The sequence below is a fragment of the Pleurodeles waltl genome, chromosome 12 (assembly GCF_031143425.1).
Source record: "Pleurodeles waltl isolate 20211129_DDA chromosome 12, aPleWal1.hap1.20221129, whole genome shotgun sequence".
Lineage (NCBI taxonomy): Eukaryota > Metazoa > Chordata > Amphibia > Caudata > Salamandridae > Pleurodeles > Pleurodeles waltl.
This window is the reverse complement of record NC_090451.1, coordinates 681,052,963-681,074,941: the sequence shown is the minus strand read 5'-3', so window position 1 is coordinate 681,074,941 and position 21,979 is coordinate 681,052,963. Positions and strand designations below refer to the sequence as shown.

Sequence of the window (21,979 nt, the reverse complement as noted above, 5' to 3'; positions counted from 1 at the left end):
TAGAAAGCCTGCATAAAAAATCCAGCTTCTCCAGATTCTCAGTATTCGAGACTCTATTCACCATCGGCTTCTTTGCCTCATACGCCCTCACCAACAGCTCTATCTGAACGTGTAAGACCTGCTGCTGGCCAGCCCGCTCCTAGACATCAACGGAGTCAGTCAAGGGCATCCACAAGAAGTAGGTCACGGTCCAGAAGAAGGTCTAGATCTAGATCCTCTAGATCAAGGCAAAGACGGCGAAGATCTCCTTCATGGTCTACGGCATCTGAGTCCCCCATAAGAGACTATTTACCTACTTTGACTAACTCCCCTCCAGCATGAGTTTCACCAATTGATGATTGTAGGAAGTTGGCTCTGTATATACTATTTCAAAGTAAGAAATAGTTTGCACAGAGTCCAAGGGTTCACCTTAGAGGTAAGATAGTGGCAAAAGTAGATAATTCGAATGCTCTATTTTGTGGTAGTGTGGTCGAGCAGTAGGCTTGTCAGAGGGTAGTGTTAAGCATTTGTTGTATAGACACTTACTCCAGGCCAATAGGTTTTTATATTGAAAAATATTTTTTCGTACTTTATTTTAAGAGCCACAGGTTCAAGATTTACATTAAACACTTTAAATGTAAGGTACTTCACTTAGATACTTTAGGAACTTTGAATAAAAGCAATATCATAGACAGTCTTTGTAAAAATGGCAATAAGCTATTTTCAAAGTGGACACTGTGCAAAAATCAACAGTTCCTGCGGGAGGTAAGTAAAAGTTAGATTAGGAGGTAAGTGAAACAAGGCAACCCCAAAGTTAACACACCAGCAGCTCAGGGCCGGTCAGGTGCAGAGGTCAAAGAGGTGCCCTAAACACATAGGTGCTTATGGAGAACAGGGGTGGTCCGGTTCCTGTCTGCCAGCACGTAAGTACCCGTGTCCTCGGGGGGTAGACAGGGGGGTTTTGTAGAGCACTGCTGGGGACACAAGTAGGCACACAAAACGCACCCTCAGCGGCACAGGGGCAGCCGGGTGCAGTGTGCAAAGCAGACGTCGGGTTTTAGATAGGAATCAATGGATCGACCTGGGGGTCACTGTAGCGGTGCAGGCAGGCACAGGGGGCTTCTCAGGACAGGTTTTCAAAGTTGGAGACAGGCTGGTAGGGCTGGGGTAAAGCAGTTGTCGTCTTCCTCCTTCTCTGCAGGCTTGTAGGTCAGCAGTCCTTCTTGTTTCTTCAGGTTGCAGGAATCTGGGGAGTCCCTAAGTACTGAATTTAGGGGTGTGTTTAGGTCTGGGAGGGCAGTAGCCAATGGCTACTGTCCTTGAGGGTGGCTACACCCTCTTTGCGCCTCCTCCCTGTGGGGAGTGGGGCACATCCCTAATCCTATTGGGGGAATCCTTGAAACTCAAGATGAAGGATTTCTAAAGGTAGGGATCACCTCAGCTCAGGACACCTTAGGGGCTGCCCTGACTGGTGGGTGACTGCTCCTTGTTTTTCTCATTACCTCCTCCAGCCTTGCCACCAAAAGTGAGGGCAGTGGCCGGAGGGGTGGGCATCTCCACTAGCTGGGATGCCCTGGGGCGCTGTAACAAAAGGGGTGAGCCTTTGAGGCTCACCGCCAGGTGTTACAGTTCCTGCAGGGGGGAGGTGTGAAGCACTTCCACTCAGTGCAGGCTTTGTTCCTGGCCACAGAGTGACAAAGGCTCTCTTCCCATGTGGCCAGCAACTCGTCTGGTTGTGGCAGGCTGGCAGAAACTGGTCAGCCCCACACTAGAAGTCGGATTGGTATTCAGGGGGCATCTCTAAGATGCCCTTTTGGTGTATGTTACAATAAATTGCACACTGGCATCAGTGTGCATTAATTGTGCTGAGAAGTTTGATACCAAACTTCTCAGTTTTCAGTTTAGCCATTAAGGAACTGTGGAGTTTGTGTTTGACAGACTCCCAGACCATATACTCTTATGGCTACCCTGCACTTACAATGTCTAAGGTTTTGCTTAGACACTGTAGGGGCATAGTGCTCATGCACATATGCCCTCACCTGTGGTATAGTGCACCCTTCCTTAGGGCTGTAAGGCCTGCTAGAGGGGTGGCTTACCTATGCCACAGGCAGTGTGAGGTTGGCATGGCACTCTGAGGGGAGTGCCATGTCGACTTAGTCTTTTTCTCCCCATCAGCACACACAAGATTTGAGGCAGTGTGCATGTGCTGAGTGAGGGGTCCCCAGGGTGGCATAAAACATGCTGCAGCCCTTAGAGACCTTCCCTGGCAACAAGGCCATTGGTACCAGGGATACCATTTACAAGGGACCTATTTGTGTGCCAGGGCTGTGCCAATCGTGGGAACAAAGGTACATGTAACCGGGTGGTTCCCACCCTGGTTACACCGTGCCAGGATAGCCCGAAGGAAAGGTGCCCCGGGGGGACCTCAGTCGTCACCTCGGAATAGGAAGTCCCTAGAAACCCGGAAGTCTGGGTTTCCCTCAACACAAAAGAGGGACTAACAACGCGCTCCACGTTGGAAAAGGAAGAAGAAGAGCCGAAGGAGGACCGGGAGAGAGGAGACACAGGACTTCCCCAACGCGAGCCAGGGGCTTACAGCGACGCGGGCTACAGAAGCCCTGGGAGGCACACAGACCACCACGTCCCAGGCCTGCTAGAGGGGTGACTTACCTATGACACAGGCAGTGTGAGGTTGGCATGGCACTCTGAGGGGAGTGCCAAGTCGACTTAGTCTTTTTCTCCCCACCAGCACACACAAGCTGTGAGGCAGTGTGCATGTGCTGAGTGTGGGTCCTCGGGGTGGCACAAGACAAGCTGCAGCCCTTAGAGACCTTCCCTGGCATCAGGGCCCTTGGTACCAGGGGTGCCAGTTGCAAGGGACTTATCTGAGTGCCAGGGTTGTGCCAATTGTGTAGACAAAGGTACAGTTTAGGGAAAGAACAATGCTGCTGGGGCCTGGTTAGCAGGGTCCCAGCACACTTTCAATCAAAACTTAGCATCAGCAAAGGCAAAAAGTTAGTGGGTAACCATGCCAAGGAGGTATTTCCTTACAATGATATTACTACCTTCAATGAGGTTTTGGTCAGAGGGGCCCAAAAAACTGAACATAGAAATTCCAGAGCCGACTACGTCATCGTCAGTGATCTTTGAAACCCTACATCAACATGCCTCCTCCAGGCAATTACTGCCTCTGGTTCCTGGTCTTTTACAACCGTCTATGGACACATTTCTTACTCCAGCTAGCCTTCGTTCAGCTCCGGCTCGGATACTAAAGAAATATAAAGCCCCAGACCAGGATCCTTTGTTCCTTAGAGTCTATCCTCCTCCGGACTCTGTAATTTTGGCTGCTGCCCGTAAGACTCATTCAGTGGCGTCAACATCTACGGTCCCTCCGGACAAGGAGAGTAAACATTTAGGCCCTCATTATGAACATGGCGGTGTGGGCCGCCAGGCAGGCGGTGGCGGGAAATCCCGCCAGCCGTCATGGAGGCCCACACTGCCATATAATGAAGCCATGGAGGGCCTCCATAGGCGGCCCTCACCCACCGACAGGCTGCCTCCGTCAGGCATCCTGGCGGTGGATGGCATCATTTTCCGACAGGGCAGCACTGCTGCCCCTTGGATAATGATCCCTATGCCTCCAGCCTTTTCCTGGCGGGGAGGCTGTCGGAAGGGGTGCAACGGCACACCCCTGGGGGCCCCTGCACTACCCATGCACTTGGCATGGGCAGAGATGGGGACCCTGTGCAGTGCCCCACCGCGCAGGTCACTGCCCGATTTACGGAAGTGATCTGCGCGACGGGTGCAGCTGCACCCGCTGCACAGAGACATTGACGGCGGCTCCATGTGGTGCCACCGGCAATGTCCCGGCCACGCATTCCTCTGGGCAGGCGGGCGGAAATAATGTTTCCGCCCGCCGGCCCAGAGGAATGTCATTATACGGCCAGCGGGGTTCCGGAACAGCTTTCGGTCACTGGAAAGACCGCCAGCATGAACACGGCGCTGTAAACCGCCGTGTTCATAATGAGGGCCTTAGATTTTTTGGGCAGGAAAGTGTGTGGCACTTCAGCAGCATCCATGAAGGTCTCCATTGCCTCTACGCTACTGGGGACGTACAACCGTTCCTTGTGGGACTCTTTGAACAGATTTGTTGCCAAATTGCCTAGAGAGGATAGGCAAGATTTTCAGCAGATCCTACAAGAAGGGAGTTTGGTATCCAACCAGGTGATTAGTGCTGCTGCAAACTGAGCAGATTTGGCTGCTCATGGCTATGTACATGGCATTTGTGCAAGGAGGTCCTCATGGCTGCGCCTCACAGGGTTAAGGCAGGAGGTACAGCATCGCATCTTGAACCTTCCGTTTAATGGAGCCTCATTATTTGGCTCTCACACTGATGATGAGATGGCGACAATGAATTCGGAGATAGACACTATAAAGGCGGTGGGCCTAGATAGGCAAAGAGAATATAGAAGAAGGTACAGGCCTTAGTACAAGCGCCCTTTTCAGCAGAGGGTTCAAGCCCCTTACTGGTCCCAGAGACCTCAACAAAAACAAGGGCAGCCTTTCTTTGAACCACGCAAAACTGCGAGGGACCGCGGTCCAAGTAGACTGCATCAGTTTACTCCCAATGCAGCGGGAAAACAATGAGGATTCATTTCCCCTAACCGTGTCCACCACTCCAGTGGGGGGAAGTATTACCAATTACGCTCATGAGTGGCACACCGTTACAAAAGACAAATGGATGCTAAACTTTGTAGAGAATGGTTACTTTCTTCAGTTCAAATCTCCTCCACCATCTCTGCTGCCAACGTGGTCAGCTCTTGCTCATTACTCGGTACTGCGAAAAGAAGTTTGCATCCTGTTGCAGAAAGAGCGATAGAAAAGGTTCTATTCCCTCAACGGGGAAACGGAGTGTATTCCCGATATTTGCTGGTGAAGAAGAAAGGCCAAGAAAGGGTCTTCAGACCCATTCTAGATCTGAGACATCGGAACAAATACATCCGAAAAGAAAAATTCTGAATGCTGGCCCTTCATCAGATTTTCCCTCAGCTACATCGAGGAGACTGGATGTGCTCCATAGATCTACAGAATGCGTACTTTCACATTCCAATCGTACCCAACCATCGGAAATTCCTTCGGTTTATAGTGGCATCACAATACTACCAGTTCAAAGTGCTGCCTTTCAGCCTAAAATCAGCCCCTCGGACATTCTCCAAATGTGTGGCAACGATAGCGGCGCACTTGAGTAAACAGAATATTTTTATTTATCCATACCTAGATGACTGGCTGCTCAAGGCTACCACAGCAGAGCAGGTTGTAGACCATCTCAACCTCGATCTGAACATTTTCAACTCTCTGGGTTTGCAGGTCAATTTCCAGAAGTCCACTCTCATTCCAACTCAGATCCTCCATTATCTGGGGGCAATACTAGACACCAAACTAGAAAGAGTGTAGTCTTCGGAGGAACGACTATCATCAATGACGAAGAAGTGTCTCACTCTTCTCCGCACTCTCAGACCTACAGTCCGTCAGGTAGCATCTCTGTTGGGCTCTATGGCTTCCTGCATTTTCATTGTCCCAAACGCCAGGCTACATATGAGGCCTCTTCAAGAGGCTCTAGAGGATCAGTGGAATCAACACACAGCCCAATGGGAGGACAGAATAGCTCTTTCAACCGGGGCTCTGGTATCATTACAATGGTGGATGCGCAGACAGCACCTGTTGGTGGGAGCTCCTTTTCACCAGTCCACTCCTTCGATTCCCTGGTAACGGATGCATCAATACAGGGCTGGGGAGCTTACCTGGACCCCCTCCAAGCTCGGGGCCTATGGTCCAGCAAGGAACAGAGTTACCACATCAACCTACTGGAACTGAGAGTGGTTCACCTTGCTCTCAGATCGTTTGCCCCATCGATCAAAGGAAAATCACTTCTGGTTCAGACGGACAATACAACTTCGATGTATTATCTAAACAAGCAAGGGGGCACGAGATCTCGTTCCCTGTCTCGGGAATCTCAAACCATCTGGCAATGGCTGATAGTGAGGGGAATGTCCCTCACAGAGGTCCACCTCCCGGGACAGCAAAACTCAGAAGCAGATTTCGTAAGCCGAAGTCTTGTAGACTCCCACGATTGGGTTTTTCACAACGAGGTCATAGCAGACATCTTCCAGTGGAGGGGTTAGCCTCAATTACATCTATTTGCAGACGACGTTAACAAAAAATGCCTAGACTTCGCGTCCAGGTTCTACCATCTGGGGACGCAAGGGAATGTCCTATTGATAGACTGGTCAGTGATATTTCTCTACGCTTTTCAACCGATTCCCCTGATACCGGCTGTAATCAACAAGTTTTACAGATCCAAAGCCAGGATGATACTCATAGCCCCACAATGGCCTCAACAATACTGGTACACATATCTCCTCCAGTTGTCAGAGCAACCGCACAGGAGGCGGTCGTGCAGACCGGATCTCCTCTACAGATTAGGGGGGAAAATTCGACATCCCAACCTTCCCTCGCTGAGCTTGACAGCATGGCTCCTGAATACCTGCAATATGGACATCTAGGGCTCTCGCAGGAAGGTATGAACATTTTAAAGGAGTCTCAAAAAAACTGTCTATGCGACACTCCTACGCGTTCAAGTGGAAGAGGTTCTACATGTGGTGTCGGCAGCACGATCACAATCCTATTTTGGCCCAGGAGGAGGTTATCTTGCCTCACCTGTTACATCTGGCGAGGTCAGGACTGCAGTTCTCTTCTATTAAGGTACATTTATCTGCCATTACAGTTTATTGTAAATCGCCCTCTCAGAAATTCTTCATTGCTATGCCAATAGTTAAGGATTTCTTAGACGGCTTGAAGTAAGTCTTTCCACCAATTCGGAAACCCTCACCCCCATGGGAATTGAATGTGGTCTTATCTAGACTCATGGCCTCCCCGTTCAAACCCATCCACAAATCTTCTTTGCAACGCCTTACATGGAAGACAGCTTTTCTGGTAGCCATTACCTCAGCTAGAAAGGTCAGCAAATTTCAGGCTCTATGTTCGAGGGAACCCTTCATGGTTTTCCATGATAACAGAGTGGTTCTGAGAACACATCCATCGTTCTTGCCTAAGATGGTGTTGGACTTCCTCATTAATCAGAAGATATCGCTTCCAACATTTTTCCCTAATCCTGTTACTCCTGCGGAGAAAGCTTTGCACTCCCTGGACCTTAACAGGGTGCTCACATTTTACCTTGATAAGACTAGGTCAATTAGACAATCTGATTGTCTGTTTGTTAACTATGGACATATGAGGACAGGGGAAGCTGCTTCAAAACAAACTATTTCCAGATGGATAGTTTCATGTATTTTGACTACTTATCAATTGGCTAACAAACAATTATCAGCTAGGCCTAAGGCTCACTCAACGAGAGGAAAGGCGGCGACTGCAGCCCTTCTTAAGACTGTACCCATTTCCAAGATTTGCAAAGCTGCCACATGGAGATCTGTACATACTTGAACCAGGCACTAATGTATAGATTCAGATGCCAAAGCAGACACTCAAGTGGGTCAAGCTTCTCTAAGAAATGTATTTGCATTGAATATGGGTTTTTCCTGCACTTCTATCATTCCGTCCGCAGAGGTTGGGGATGGGCTTGCTAATCTATTCAGTGTTTATGACTATTGATGAGGATCCCCTGGCAGAGAAGGATAAGTTACTTACCTGTAAATCCTAGTTCTGTTCCAGGGGTATCCTCATCAAAGTCATAAACAAACCACCCTCCTCCCCAGACACGATTTTTGAAGCACAACAATACTCATGTGTCTAGTCTGTTGTTCATTATTACTGAAATAAAAGTACTGACCTAACTGAACCAACTGCCACCTCACTCCCACCCCTGAGGCATGGTGGGATACTGGAGGTGCTCAGTGTCTTAAAGGCACGGTGCCAATATTTTGGTTCTGCTGTATTAACCTGCATGCAGCCTATTGGCTAATAATGCTCCTTTATTTTCAGTGAAGTTTTTCTCTTTTAAAATGGATTGCTTATACTTTCTATGCCTTCTACTTTGACTACAGAAAGTTTATTTAAATTTAGTTTTTGATTTATGTTTAAAAAATAAAAAACCTCCAAAAAATAAAGCATTTCAACATAGACTGCATTGCTGTTTACACATGTATGTATTATATTTGAATTGAAATGCTCTATTAAAATGTTATTTTTCTTAGACATTTAATGCATATACATGTGTGTTTATATATGCTCCGGGGTCCCCGCACGAGGGCGGGAATAGTCAGTGTTTATGACTTTGATGAGGATACCCCTGGAAGAGAACTAGGATTTACAGGTAAGTAACTTATCCTTCTACACCCCATACACTGGAAGCACCGGAAATAACTCTGCTTTTCAGTTGTGGGACATCATATCAACATAAGGCATTCCCATACCAAGAATATTTATCAAATCCCTATCGCTGGTTGCTGTCTTCCTCGGACAGCAGGGTCATCAAGTGTAGCCATATTTGGATAAATGGATTTTCAAGGTGCCATCAAGAGGAGAGGCAAAGACTGTTCTCTGTATCTCTCTCTTTCACTGATTGGGACAGACACTGAATGTTGACAATTCCTCTTTGGAACCACATTCGGGGGAGTGTATTTTCCCCATTGACATATTGACACAGGTACTTTTATGCAGGATACAGCTAAAATAAAGCTTTTTTTTGCCTTCACAAATTGTTCCTCTACTGTCTGGATTGGGTCTGTTGACATGCATGCATGTATTAATTATTATTAGGTTTCAATAATGTGAATATATGAAATATCTAGTGCTAGACAAGGAATGATTTACTCACCTTTAATTCCAGTTCTACAACATTGGTATCTTTTACACATACGAATGCCACCCTCCCCACTCCTTGGTTTGAGGCTCATTTATTATATACCCTAGTCACACTTTCTGCTATAAAATTTAAGCTATGGTGTCATCGTGTGAGAGTAGGAGAGCTTAACATTTGCACTTGATTGTCCAAAGTTCAGATAATTTCAAATCAATCTCTCCTTTGCAGATGATTACATCTGTATGCGGCCTGGGAAACACCTAGGGACTCCATCATTAGTGAGTGGCTGACTACCCTGTCACCTAACGAGCTAACCTGAGAGGTCGTCAATGCGCTTGGGGGCAGGGGTGTAGACATTCAGGTAGAGGAGATCCATACTGTGGTCCTGCGCATTACCAGTGGGAAAGTTCAGGGAACTGATGGCCTCCCCGTGGAATTTTATGCACGTTTATCTTGACCTTCTTACCCACCACATTTTACAATGTGCATGGACCGCCAAGTCGCTGGCCAGTGCATGGTACTTAATATTGGCACTAATAGGAGAGGGCCATCAGTTGTTTGGTTTGGGCGGGATGCATGTTATTGGACATTGAAAAGGCAGCCTTGATGGGAGCTTTCTGCGCACCATCATGCTCCAGATAGGGCTGGGGCCACTCTGTCTCTTGGATATTTCTGTTATACACTGACTCTGTGTAAGGAAAAGCCTTCTTGGCATGGTTACCCCCTGACTTTTTGCCTTTGCTGCTGCTAAGTTTTGATTGAAAGTGTGCTGGGACCCTGCTAACCAGGCCCCAGCACCAGTGTTCTTTCCCTAAACTGTACCTTTGCTTCCACAATTGGCACAGCCCTGGCACTCTGATAAGCCCCTCGTAACTGGTACCCCTGGTACCCAGGGCCCTTTAGTGAGGGAAGGTCTCTAAGGGCTGCAGCATGTCTTACACCACCCTGGGGACCCCTCACTCAGCACATGCACACTGCCTCACAGCTTGTGTGTTCTGGTGGCTAGAAAATGACTAAGTCGACATGGCACTCCCCTCAGAGTGCCATGACAGCCTCACACAGCCTGTGGCATAGGCCAGTCACCCCTCTAGCAGACCTTACAGCCCTAAGGCAGGGTGCACTATACCACAGGTGAGGGCATATGTGCATGAGCACTATGCCCCTACAGTGTCTAAGCAAAAGCTTAGACGTAAGTGCAGGGTAGCCATAAGAGTATATGGTCTGGGAGTCTGTCATACACGAACTCCACAGCACCATGGCTACACTGAAAACTGGGAAGTTTGGTATCAAACTTCTCAGCACAATAAATGCACAATGATGCCAGTGTGCAATTTATTGTAACATGCACCCAGAGGGCATCTTAGAGATGCCCCCTGAATACCAATCCGACTTCTAGTGTGGTGCTGACCAGTTTGTGCCAGCCTGCCACAACAAGTTGCTGGCCACTTGGGGAGAGTGCCTTTGTCTCTCTGTGGCCGGGAACAAAGCCTGCACTGGGTGAAGGTGCTTCACACCTCCCTCTGCACGAACTGTAACACCTGGCGATGAGCCTCAAAGGCTCAACCCCTTTGTTACAGCACCCCAGGGCATCCCAGCTAGTGGAGATGCCCACCCCTCCGGCTCCTGCCCCCACTTTTGGCAGAAGGCTGGAGGAGATAATGAGAAAAACAAGTAGGAGTCACCCACCAGTCAGGACAGCCCCTAAGGTGACCTGAGCTGAGGTGACCCCTGCCTTTAGAAATCCTCCATCTTAGTTTTGGAGGATTCCCCCAATAGGATTAGGGATGTGCCCCCTCCCCACAGGGAGGAGGCACAAAGAGGGTGTAGCCACCCTGCAGGACTGTAGCCATTGGCTACTGCCCTCCCAGACCTAAACACAACCCTACATTTAGTATTTAGGGGCACCCCAGAACCCAGAAAATCAGATTCCTGCAACCTGAACTACAAAGAAGCAACTTCCAAATAACTCACTCTTTCGGCCGCAAGTGGGAGACTTCACGATCTGCACCCGACGCCCCCGGCTCGAGATCCAGAGAACAAACACCACAGGGAGGACTATCCAGCGACTGCGACCCCGTGAGTAGCCCGAGACCACCCCCTGGACCCCCACAGCAACGCCTGCAGAAAGAATCCAGAGTCTTCCCCTGACCGCGACTGCCTGTAACAAGGGACTCGACGCCTGGACCAAGCACTGCACCCGCAGCCCCCAGGACTTGAAGGAACCGAACCTCAGTGCAGGAGTGATCCCCAGGCAACCCTCTGCCTAGCCCAGGTGGTGGCTGTCCTGAGAACCCCCCCCCCCCCCTGTGCCTGTCTGCACTGCTAGAGTACACCCCTGGGTACCTCCATTGAAGCCTATTCAAAAACCGACCCATGCTTTGCACACTGCACCTGGCCGCCCCTGTGCCGCTGAGGGTCTGTTTTGTGTGCCTACTTGTGTTCCCCCCCCCAGTGCTCTACAAAACTCCCCTGGTCTGCCCCCCCCGAGGACACGGGTACTTACCTGCTGGCAGACTGGAAATGGAGCACCCCTGTTCTCCATAGGCGCCTATGTGTTTTGGACACCTCTTTGACCTCTGCACCTGACCGGCCCTGAGCTGCTGGTGTGATAACTTTGGGGTTGCCCTGAACCCCCAACAGTGAGCTGCCTATGCCCAGGAACTGAGACTTGTAAGTGTCTTACTCACCTCACATTCTAACCATTACTTACCTCCCCCAGGAACTGTGGATTTTTGCACTGTGCCCACTTTTAAAATAGCTTATTGCCATTTTAACAAAGACTGTATATGATATTGCTTTAATTCAAATTTCCTAACTTACCTGTGTGGAGTACCTTGCATTTTATGTATTTACTTCAAATCTTGAACTTGTGGTTCTAAAAATAAACTAAGAAAATATATTTTTCTATATAAAAACCTATTGGCCTGGAGTTAGTCTTTGAGTGTGTGTTCCTCATTTATTGCCTGTGTGTGTACAACAAATGCTTAACACTACTCTCTGATAAGCCTACTGCTCACCACACTACCACAAAATAGAGCATTAGAATTACCTAATTTTGCCACTATCTTACCTCTAAGGGGAGCCCTTGGACCCTGTGCACACTATTTCTTACTTTGAAATAGTATATACAGAGCCACCGTCCTACAGCCTGTTGCCAGGATTTGCACCTTCCGCTCAATGTTGTAGCAGTGTGCTATGAGATATGAAACTCGTCAGGATTGCCCACTCTCCCCATTGTTTTTTTTTAATGTGATGGAGCCCCTGGCATGTAAAGCACAAGGTAGCTTGTCCTTTACTGGTATTCGGGCTTATGCAGCAACCCATTTTATTTCCCTGTTCACAGACGGATATGGTGCTTTACTTATGCGACTTGCACAAAGAACCTAAAAGGGCAACAGATTTCCTTGTGGCCTTAGATGAGGCCTTCGAGTGAACTGGAAGAAAAACAGTATATTTTCAATCTGTGGTGACAGGAAAAAGCCCCTGGACTTGCAAGACATGCGTTGGGAACAGACAGTGGCACAGTACCTCAAAGTCCAAGTATTCTGAACTCTCCCCGATCTCCCAGAAGGTAATACAGGGACGGCAGTGGCTACCATGCTTTAGATCTTGGTATTTTGGATGACCCTGCCACAGTTGAGCCACATTGCTGGGTTAAATTGATAGTGCACCCTCACTATTGTATTTTCTTGCAGTACTCCTAGTAGTGATTTTGCGGTCTACATCCCAGGACCTCGATTCCATCCTTATTGATCTTGTATGGAATAAGTTGGCAGCGATTAATTGGTTTGGCCAAGTTGCTTCATGCACCGTTTGAGGGTGGGATGAATGCGTCTGATTTCTATTGCGGCACAGATGCAGTAGTTCATGGCTTGGTTCCTGAGGAGGGAGGCCCCGGAGTTAATGTGACTGCCAGACGCCTCAAGCGCGTGGCAGCTTTGGACCCTTGTACTCCTGAAGGTTGATAAATCCTCACTGACTTATGGGCGGGTGGGCTGAAGGTCCATGGTTCAGTGAAGGTACGACCCTTATGCTCCCCGCAGGTTCCACTCCAGTCACTAATCTCACAGCTGCATGGGGTAGAGGAGAGGTGATTGTTAGACTGGAAAGAGGTCGGGATAGAAACAGTGTGTGCGTTATTCTCAGAGGGGAAGCCCTTAGCTGATTTTACTTTATGGCACCCTAACTGCAGCTATACACAAGCTCTAGAATGGGTGTGGAATGGAACCCCAGCTCCTCCACTGCTGGTCTCATGATTGTATAGCTCATTGCATGACGCTATTTGTTCCTCCCTTACAGTACTACGAGACTGCTCGGAAAACTACCTGGGATTCCCCCTGTCAAATGGAGACTAGGCCAAAGCGTGGGAGGTGGTGCCTGAGATTTCCCAGAATGCATGCTTCAGATTGATACAATTTTACATCCTGTATAGGGCATACCTCACACCCCAGAAGCTTAGCTTCTGTTTTGCGCCAACTCCTCTTGATTGCCTGTGCTATCTTACTGTGGAGATTCTTCATATGCTCTGGAGCTGCCCCCAGTTGACCTCCTATTGGAGAAGCCACAGATGTACATTCACGCCCACACCTACACCCTGTTTTCGCCTACTAGTCTCTTCCCTCTCCCTACTAGGTACACTGTCACTACTCATTTCATTGACCTAGCGCTCGTGCTGCCTAAGGGTAGATTTACTATGCTCTGGAAACGCGCTGAGGGACCTCGCTTGGAGGGCTGGAGGGCAGATGTTTGGTGCTGGGTGACATGGGAGGGAATAGCATTATTCTGAGAGGCACGCCAGGATAGGAGGCCCATAGCCTTTTGCAAAAGCATGGTACATGATGCTGACTGATTTTCAAGGAGATGGCAGTGAGAGTGAATATGAAGTGCCTGTCTAGGGACTCAATGGATGGTGTATATGTCCCCCTGGCTGATCCCTACTGTGATAGTGCTTGAATCCTGACCCTGGGTTTCATCTTCCCATTGACATGGAAATTGCCTACTGGTGGGGGATGGTTCCCATCCTCTTACATTATTCTCTTGTATTTTCTCCTTTTGCCTGCTCTGGGAGTGGGGAGAGAGGAATGGAGACTGTGGGACGAGGGTGGGGATTGATGTTTAGATTGATTGCTTGTCGGTTGATATAACATGTTGAACCTGAGTGTATTATGTTATTGTACTCCGTATGATGTTAGATTTTTGGACTTATGACTGTCGTGAAAATTTACCTTGTTGCCCTACTTAGTGACCTGAACTTTCCATCACAGACGATGTACTATCAGTGGTCCATACTGTAGCTTATTTTGTTTGCTCAACCCAGCTTTCCATCCTCATGTTTCCAGCAATGCAGATGTTTGCAGTGTATGCCAATAAAAATCTGTTTGCAACAGAAAATATGAGGTGAATGTGCTACCAAACAAAAATAGTAGTTAAGGCCTATGGCCCTTTTACCACTGTTTACTGCTGTTTAAAGTTACCTTGGCAATTCCCAGCATGACAAAGGAGAGTGATTCAAGTATGTAATATATGAAAGATACCAGTGCGGGAGAATTGGAGTTACAGGTACGTAACTAATTTCTTTACCTGGGCCGTGTCCATAACTGTCCCTTACTCAGTGCTTCAAAAACTGTAAATGCCTTTGCTTTCTTGGCATTTCTTGATGATGTGTTCAAAAGTGGCTTCAAGCTTTTATCTTATGGAGTGTTTCCTCTCTCTCTTATTGCAGGGCGCCGACAGTCCCGCCGGCAGTTGCGGAATGAGAAAGATAAACCTCTGCCCCCACTTTTGGCACGTGTTGGTGGCAACATAGAGGTAAGAAAATTGTTACAAAGTGTTTTGCAGAGAAGACATTAACATGCAGTGTAATATACCATAGTGTCATGCTTCTCCAGCACTGGATCCTTCCTAGAGTGACATGCTAATTCTGTATATAGCAGTAAACATTATAAACAAGCCTACAGGCAAACAATACTGTTTTCTGGTTATATAGTTGTACATTCACCTAATTGAGCCATATTTGGTGGCTTTAATGGGTTGAGCACTACACTCACCTTAGAGGCCACCATAGCATAGATTTCTACTAAAGGTTGCATGTAAGGGAGTCATTAGTGTACTTTACAAACCTTTTCTACTCAAAATGTCCGTAGGTATTCTTGTACATATCCTCCTGAAGCCTATCCTCATGGAGAGAGTTTTTTTTTTTTTTGGTCTCTGGAATCTAACTTTGATATCATGCTAGAGACATCTATGGAAAAGGTCTCTTAAGGTCCTGTGTTTCCTGTGGCCTTGGACGATCTTCAAGAGTGCCCATATCATTGTCACTCCCACCACTAACTAAGTGAACTAAACCGCCTGAGAAAGATCTTTCGCATACCTCACAGCTAAGAGCTGGAACAACCTGCCATTGCACCTCAGACAAAGCCCATCTCTCACCATCTTCAGGAAGATCCTCAAGATATGGCTCTTCGAATGAGGCTCAGAACCACCACCAGTGCTTTGACCCTCATGGGTGAGTAGTTGCGCTTTACAAAAACTGATTGATTGATTCCTTACAGAGTATGCCACACTTGTTTTGGCCAGAACGTAAGGAGAGACACTTGGAGTATGCTGCCTTCAAAAAACACCAGTCTCTTCGGGGAAGAATGATGAGTCATGCATGGCACAGTCATTTTTTTAATCATCAGTAAAGACGTTGATGATGCAGTTTATGCTGCTGCTGCCTTCACTTCATATGACAACCTAGTTATTAACAACAACTTTGATGTTCCTCTCTTCTATGGGACACTTTCCCCAACACCTTAAGAAGAATTATGGAAAAAAGGTTCCCTCTGTTACCATCTTCACTTCCACAAAAGTGACTGCATTTTCTAGTTCACACATCACCAAGCAAGGTCTCTGATGAGCTTCCAACAGAGCCACCATCCATACCTACAAGACCAGGAACAATACTGGCCAAGGTATTGCAATGACTACTATCCACAATATGATAAGCAACCTTAATATCAATAACTTTATCTGGCCTAGATCCTGTGTGATGTTTGTACAGCTTTTAGCCATGTTGCAAGACTTCTATCATCACTTTTCGGTTCCACAACAATAAAGAGTGGTATCACACAGTGGTGCTCAAGAAATCCAGTCTTGAATACCAGCTTTGTACAGTGAAAGCCAAAGGTGGACAGATTCGGGAAAATGGTCAGTCAAATCCATTAAAGATGAGCAAGACACTTGCCATTATAGGCAAAAGTGTCAGACAGATGTACCACTGTATTTTTATCTAGCTCATTCTTGAAGACAAGAAGGAATGATGCTAAGACAGTCTTGCGGGAAGGAGAGTGTACTTCATCTGTGGGGACTGATACAGTCAGTCATAGGCTTGGTCTCTAAATACTTTACACAGCTTGTGGTTAGCTGAACGGTGACCCTAGGGTCCAAAACAGAGAATTTTAATGAAATCCGAAGGAAATTTTCATTTTGGGAGGAAGGTGGATAATGCCCATCAGCATATCAAGACTGAAACAGAGACAGCTAGATACATAGGTGTCTTGCAATTTCTCTACACACAGCTTGTTCCTGGGGTGCAAAGATGAAGTTGATATCCATCGTGAAGGAGGTGTAATCACTGTCAACAGTAGCATAAGTACTACCTTTGACCTTACCCTCTTCAGTGATACTCAGAACAACAACAGCAGTTTTCGTACTCCAAACCACCTGCAGGACGGAAAGGGGTGTAACTGGGTTAAAATGTGGGTGTCCACGAAGAGTCATAACACATTTTGTAGATGCCCGCCGCCACTCACACATTAACAGCATGCCAGCATCATGTGATTGGGAAGATCTTAAATTACCTTCAACAATGACAGGGAATAACAATTTACTGGTTCCAGGAATTGATACAATTTGACGTGCCCTATATCCTATTGATAAACAGGTAGGTACCACCAGAAAGGGAGAAAAAACAGCAGCTCGAAGAACACAATGAGGAAATGTTCACTATTTCTGCTGTATACTAATAACCACATGTAGGAAGCTGGCTCTGTATATACTATCTCAAAGTGAGAGATAGTTTGCACAGAGTCCAAGGGTTCCCCTTAGAGGTTGATAGTGGCAAAATTCGATAATACTACTGCTCTATCTTGTGGTAGTGTGGTCGATCAGTAGGCTTATCAGAGGGTAGTGTTAAGCATTTGTTGTACACACACAGGCAATAAATGAGAACACACACTCAAAGACATAACTCCAAGCCAATAGGTTTTTATATAGAAAAATATTATTTTCTTAATTTATTTTAGAACCACAAGATTCAAATTGTAGGTTAGTACATAAATTGTAAGGTACTTCACACAGGTAAGTATAGAACTTTGATTTAAAACAGTAGTACACACAGTTTTGGTTAAAATGGCAAATAGCTATTTCAAAAGTGGACACAGTGCAAAAATCAACAGCTCCTGGGGGAGGTTAGTAATAGTTTTTCAGGTAAGTAAAGCACTTACCCAGTTAGTCTCCTGGGCATAGGCAGCCCACCGTTTTGGGGATCCAGACAACACCAAAGCCACCGCACCAGCAAGACAGGGCCGGTCAGGTGCAGAGGTCAAAGGAGGGCCCAAAACACATAGGTGCCTTTGTAGAACAGGGATGCTCCGGTTCCGGTCTGCTAGCAGGTAAGTACCTGTGTCCTTGGGGAGCAGACCAGGGGTGTTTTGTAGAGCACTGGGGGGGACACACACAAGCACACCCTCAGCAGCACAGGGGCGGCCGGGTGCAGTGTGCAAAGTAGATGTTAAGTTTGTCGTTAAAAACAATGGATGGATCCGGGGGTCACTCAGGCGATGCAGGCAGGGCACAGGGGGGCTTCTCGGGCCAGCCACCAACTTGGCTAGGATGAGGGCCGCATGCTGGTCACTCCTGCATTGGTAGGTGGTTCCTCTCGGTCTTGGGGGCTGCGGGTGGAGTGCTTGGTCCAGGCGTCGGGCTCCCTTGTTACCAGTCAGTCGCGGTCAGGGGGAGCCTCTGGATCCTGTCTGCAGGCGTCGCTGTGGGGGTGCTGGGAGGTCGACTCAGGGTGTCCATGTCGTTGGAGTCACCTGGGAGTCCTCTCTGCGGTGTTGGTTTCTCCAAACTCGAGCCGGGGGCGTCGGGTGCACATTGTGAAGACTCGTGCTTCTGGCGGGAAGTTGGAGTCTCTTTAAAGTTGGTTTCTTTGTTGTAGATTTTGGACAGTGCCATTGTCCTCGGGTGGTTCTTGGTCTTTTAGGTGCAGATCAGTTCTTTGAGTCCTCAGAGGTCTCTGGTCCCACTATATGCGTCGCTGTGCAGGTTCTTTGAGTTGGGAGACAGGCCGGTAGGGCTGGGGCCAAGTCAGTTGTTGTCTCCGTCGTCTCTGCGGGGCTTTCAGGTCAGCAGTCCTTCTTTCCTCAGGTTGCAGGAATCTGATTTCCTGGGTTCAGGGTCGTCCCTAAATACTTAATTTAGGGGTGTGTTTAGGTCTGGGGGGCAGTAGCCAATGGCTACCGTCCTAGAGGGTGGCTACACCCTATTTGTGCCTCCTCCCTGAGAGGAGGGGGCACAACCCTATTCCTATTGGAGGAATCCTCCAAAAACAAGATGGAGGATTTCTTAAGACAGTGGTCACCTCAGCTCAGGGCACCTTAGGGGCTGTCCTGACTGGTGGGTGCTCCTCCTTGTTTTTCTCAAAAAGTGGGGGCTGTGTCCAGAGGGTACGGCATCTCCACTAGCTGGGATGCCCTGGAGCGCTGTAACAACAGGCATGAGTCTTTGGGGCTCACCTCCAGGTGTTAAAGTTCCTGCAGGGGAGGTGTCAAGCACCTCCACCCAGTGTAGGCTTTGTTCCTGGCCACAGAGTGACAAAGGCACTCACCCCATGTAGCCAGAAACCCGTCTGGTTGTGGCAGGCTGACAGGAACTGGGCAGCCTAACACTGGTGTTTAGACTGGTATACAGGGGGCATCTCTAAGATTGTGGTAAGAAGTTTGATACCAAACTTCACAGATTTCAGTGTAAACATTATGGAACTGTGGAATTCGTAATTGACAGACTCCCAGCCCATATACCCTTCATGGCTACCCTGCACTTAAAATGTCTAAGGTTTGGCCTCGACACTGTAGGGGCATAATGCTCATGCTACTGTGCCCTCACCTGTGGTACAGTGCACCCTGCCTTAGGGCTCTGTGAGGCCTGCTAGAGGGGTGACTCACCTATGCCACAGGCAGTGGGTTGAGGGCATGGCACTCTGAGGGGGGTGCCATGTCGACTTAGTCATTTTCTCCCCACCAGCACACACAAGCTGTGAGGCAGTGTGCATGTGCAGAGTGAGGGGTACCTAGGGTGGCATAATACATGCTGCAGCCCTTAGACACCTTACCTGGCCACAGGGCCATGGTACCAGGGGTACCCGTTACAAGGGACCTATCTGTATGCCAGGGCTGTGCCATTTGTGGGAACAAAGGTACATTTTAGGGAAAGAACACTGGTGCTGGGGCCTTGTTAGCAGGATCCCAGCACACTTTCAATCATAACTAGCATCAACAAAAGACAAAACGTCAGGGGGTAACCATGCCAAGGAAGGTATTTCCTTACACTCCAGATGATATTCCTTGTCCCACTGCTCTGACCCCATGTAGAGAGAGCGCAGTCCATGACACTAGTATGACTTCTACCCAATTCCATAGTTGGAGTTGATGCACACCTAATATCCTGGGCCATACTCGATTCCACAGTAGGTAGAGGCCTTCAAGAAGGAATACTGCCACTCTTCTAGATGATTCTGGGCTCACCTTAGGGTCCCATGAATCTGCCAGGTCCCATAGTCTGACTTCTGCCAGTGCTAATTGTCCCAGCATTGACTGACTCCATTAGACTTCTTCCCAGTCTGGTGCCTGGCCATTCCTCCACTCCCTTGCCAAAGACCATGACGAATATAGGTGGTATTGGTGTAAAGTCTGCCAGCTCCACATCCAACACCAATACTAATCTCAAATCCAGAGGCATGTTCAGCTAGGTCTCACTAAATACTAAGACACAGTCAGTCGTGTTGGAGGCCTCTCCAGCAGTGTCTCCTCCTTGGTGCCAATATCTTTAATGCCTTGAGGCCATTCTTGGCTCTGACCTGAACAGCATACAGGACCATCAGAATGTTCTACATGATGAGGAGGAGGCAGACAGCTTGTTTCCCCCTCACTGTACTAATGATGGACTGCCTTTAGACTTCCAAAACACTAGTTGTCTTGGTAACTCCACCCAAGACAGAATTGTACTTTATTTTGGGAACCCACACCAGACAAGGCATCTCCTTTGCTGCAGCAGCACATAAGGCATCAAAGTTGTTGGACCAGCAGTTCACAGCTGGGGAAATTAAGGCTAATATGCTTACAAACTTTTACAACCCGGCCCTTCAACTTCAGAGCCTTTGCTTTCTTTCAGTGAAGGCCTGCCATACACTCTTGCTCTGCACCACCATTGTGTCTTCCCTGGCTAGGCAATGTAGGCAATCTCCAGGTAAACAAGGCTTCTTGACTCAGCATCCAACACCTAAAAGTCTTGTAGTGTGGTTTGCAGTAGTGAAGTAAACCTGAATGCCTTCCCTACTGACCTGTCTGGTAGAGAATTAAAGTGCTTGGCAAGGAGGCTAATCTTCTCCATTACGTTTGCACTTTGATATCAAAATATGGTCTGTCACCTGCCCATGATTAGGGGTACTGCTCAAAGTTTTGGAATCCAATCTGACACCTGGGAAAAACATAAAGAAACTGTGATAACAAAGAGAATCCATCAGTAAGAGCATTACCAAGGTAAGTTACTTGTTCTTTTGGGCTACGTATCCTACAGCGCAGACAGTGTTCATAAAGAAATTGATGTCCACACACGTGGGTAGCACATATGTATGTCTCATTGACCACTTCCTGAGTAGCGTGGAGTCGATACAGAGCTGCACAATGCCACCTATTGGCAGAGAGTGGCTAAGCTGAAAAATCTTCCAGAACCGGTCTAGCACCTGAGGATGTTTGAAAGGTGATACATTTTCAGTTTGATAGAGTACCCACCAGAAAGAGTGTAATCAAAGATAAGTAATTTGTTTTTACCTGCCCAACTATGCAGTTACCTCAGATCAGTGAATCCTTCAGATTGTAAGTCATGGTTACACCCTTCCCTTTCTGTTGAGCCCCTAAAGTTCCTCCTCTTTTCACTGAGACTTCGGCAGGGCATGCTTTCATCCTTGCCAAAGATGTTCAGTCATTGATGGCTTAAGGGTCAATACAGAGAGTCCCAGAGAAGGAAACGGGCAACACGTTCTACTCCCATTATTTCTTTGCTGTACTGCATCACCTATGGAAATGGGACAGGGCCTCTGTAGAGTCTGATGGCACCCCCCATTGGCCTGCTGGAGCAATTGCTTGAAAAGTTTCCAGATCCTGGCGAAATTCAAAAGGTGATAAATCCATAGTTAGATATAGTATTAACAAGAAAGGGTATTACCAAAGGTAACCAACTTGTTCTCCAGCATTGGATCTTTCATAGATTCACATGCTTGAATCATCCCCGTCGTCGAGGTGGGAGCCTCACGGTAAATTTAAATATATAAAAAGCAGTAAGTCAGTAAAAATAAAACCAGTAGGCCCAAGTAGGCCTCATAAGGTATTTTACAGTCTATCCACTTTGTTTTGTGAAAAGACCCAAACTTGAGTATCAACCAATCAGGATTCAGCCCCTCCCAAACACTCCCAACAGAGGCTGAATTCCCTCAGATTTTCTACCGCACGTCGTGTGAAGGGAGTCTCCCTGAGCTCTGCTCAGTTTTTTTCCTATTTTCTGACTGAAGATTGTTTTTTCTCTCAGGAAACTAGTTACAACTTTACTATGTCTGAAAAGGCAAAGAAGGGTCTGTTCAGAGACTGTGACAACTGTGGGAAGAAGAGACTACATATTGATGACCCCCATAAGAAGTGTATTTACTGCCTTCATCCAGACCATAAGGTGAGAGACTGCAAAATCTGTTGCACCTTTAGTCAAAAAACCCTCAAAGACCGAGAGGGTAGACTTCTCTTATGGCTGCAAAAACAGAAAGCCTTAGAGCATCCTTCATCAGACAGCGAAGAGTCACCACAATCTTCTCGCCCTCAGAAAAGAACAGGTGAGAGAGATAGAAGTGCGGATGAACCACCAAGAAAAATG

The 21,979-nt window shown here is 47.6% G+C and overlaps 1 protein-coding gene across 10 annotated transcripts in view; it reads left to right on the top strand.

Moving 5' to 3' along the window:
- The window catches only part of CHD3 (chromodomain helicase DNA binding protein 3), a 1,503,198-nt gene that overhangs the window by 1,012,719 nt on the left and 468,500 nt on the right, over positions 1-21,979 (top strand). For all 10 annotated transcript variants that reach the window (XM_069218663.1, XM_069218665.1, XM_069218664.1 and 7 more), the window contains one exon: positions 14,520-14,605. In XM_069218663.1, the coding sequence (XP_069074764.1) occupies positions 14,520-14,605 (86 nt within the window). The remainder of the gene's footprint in view (positions 1-14,519; positions 14,606-21,979) is intronic.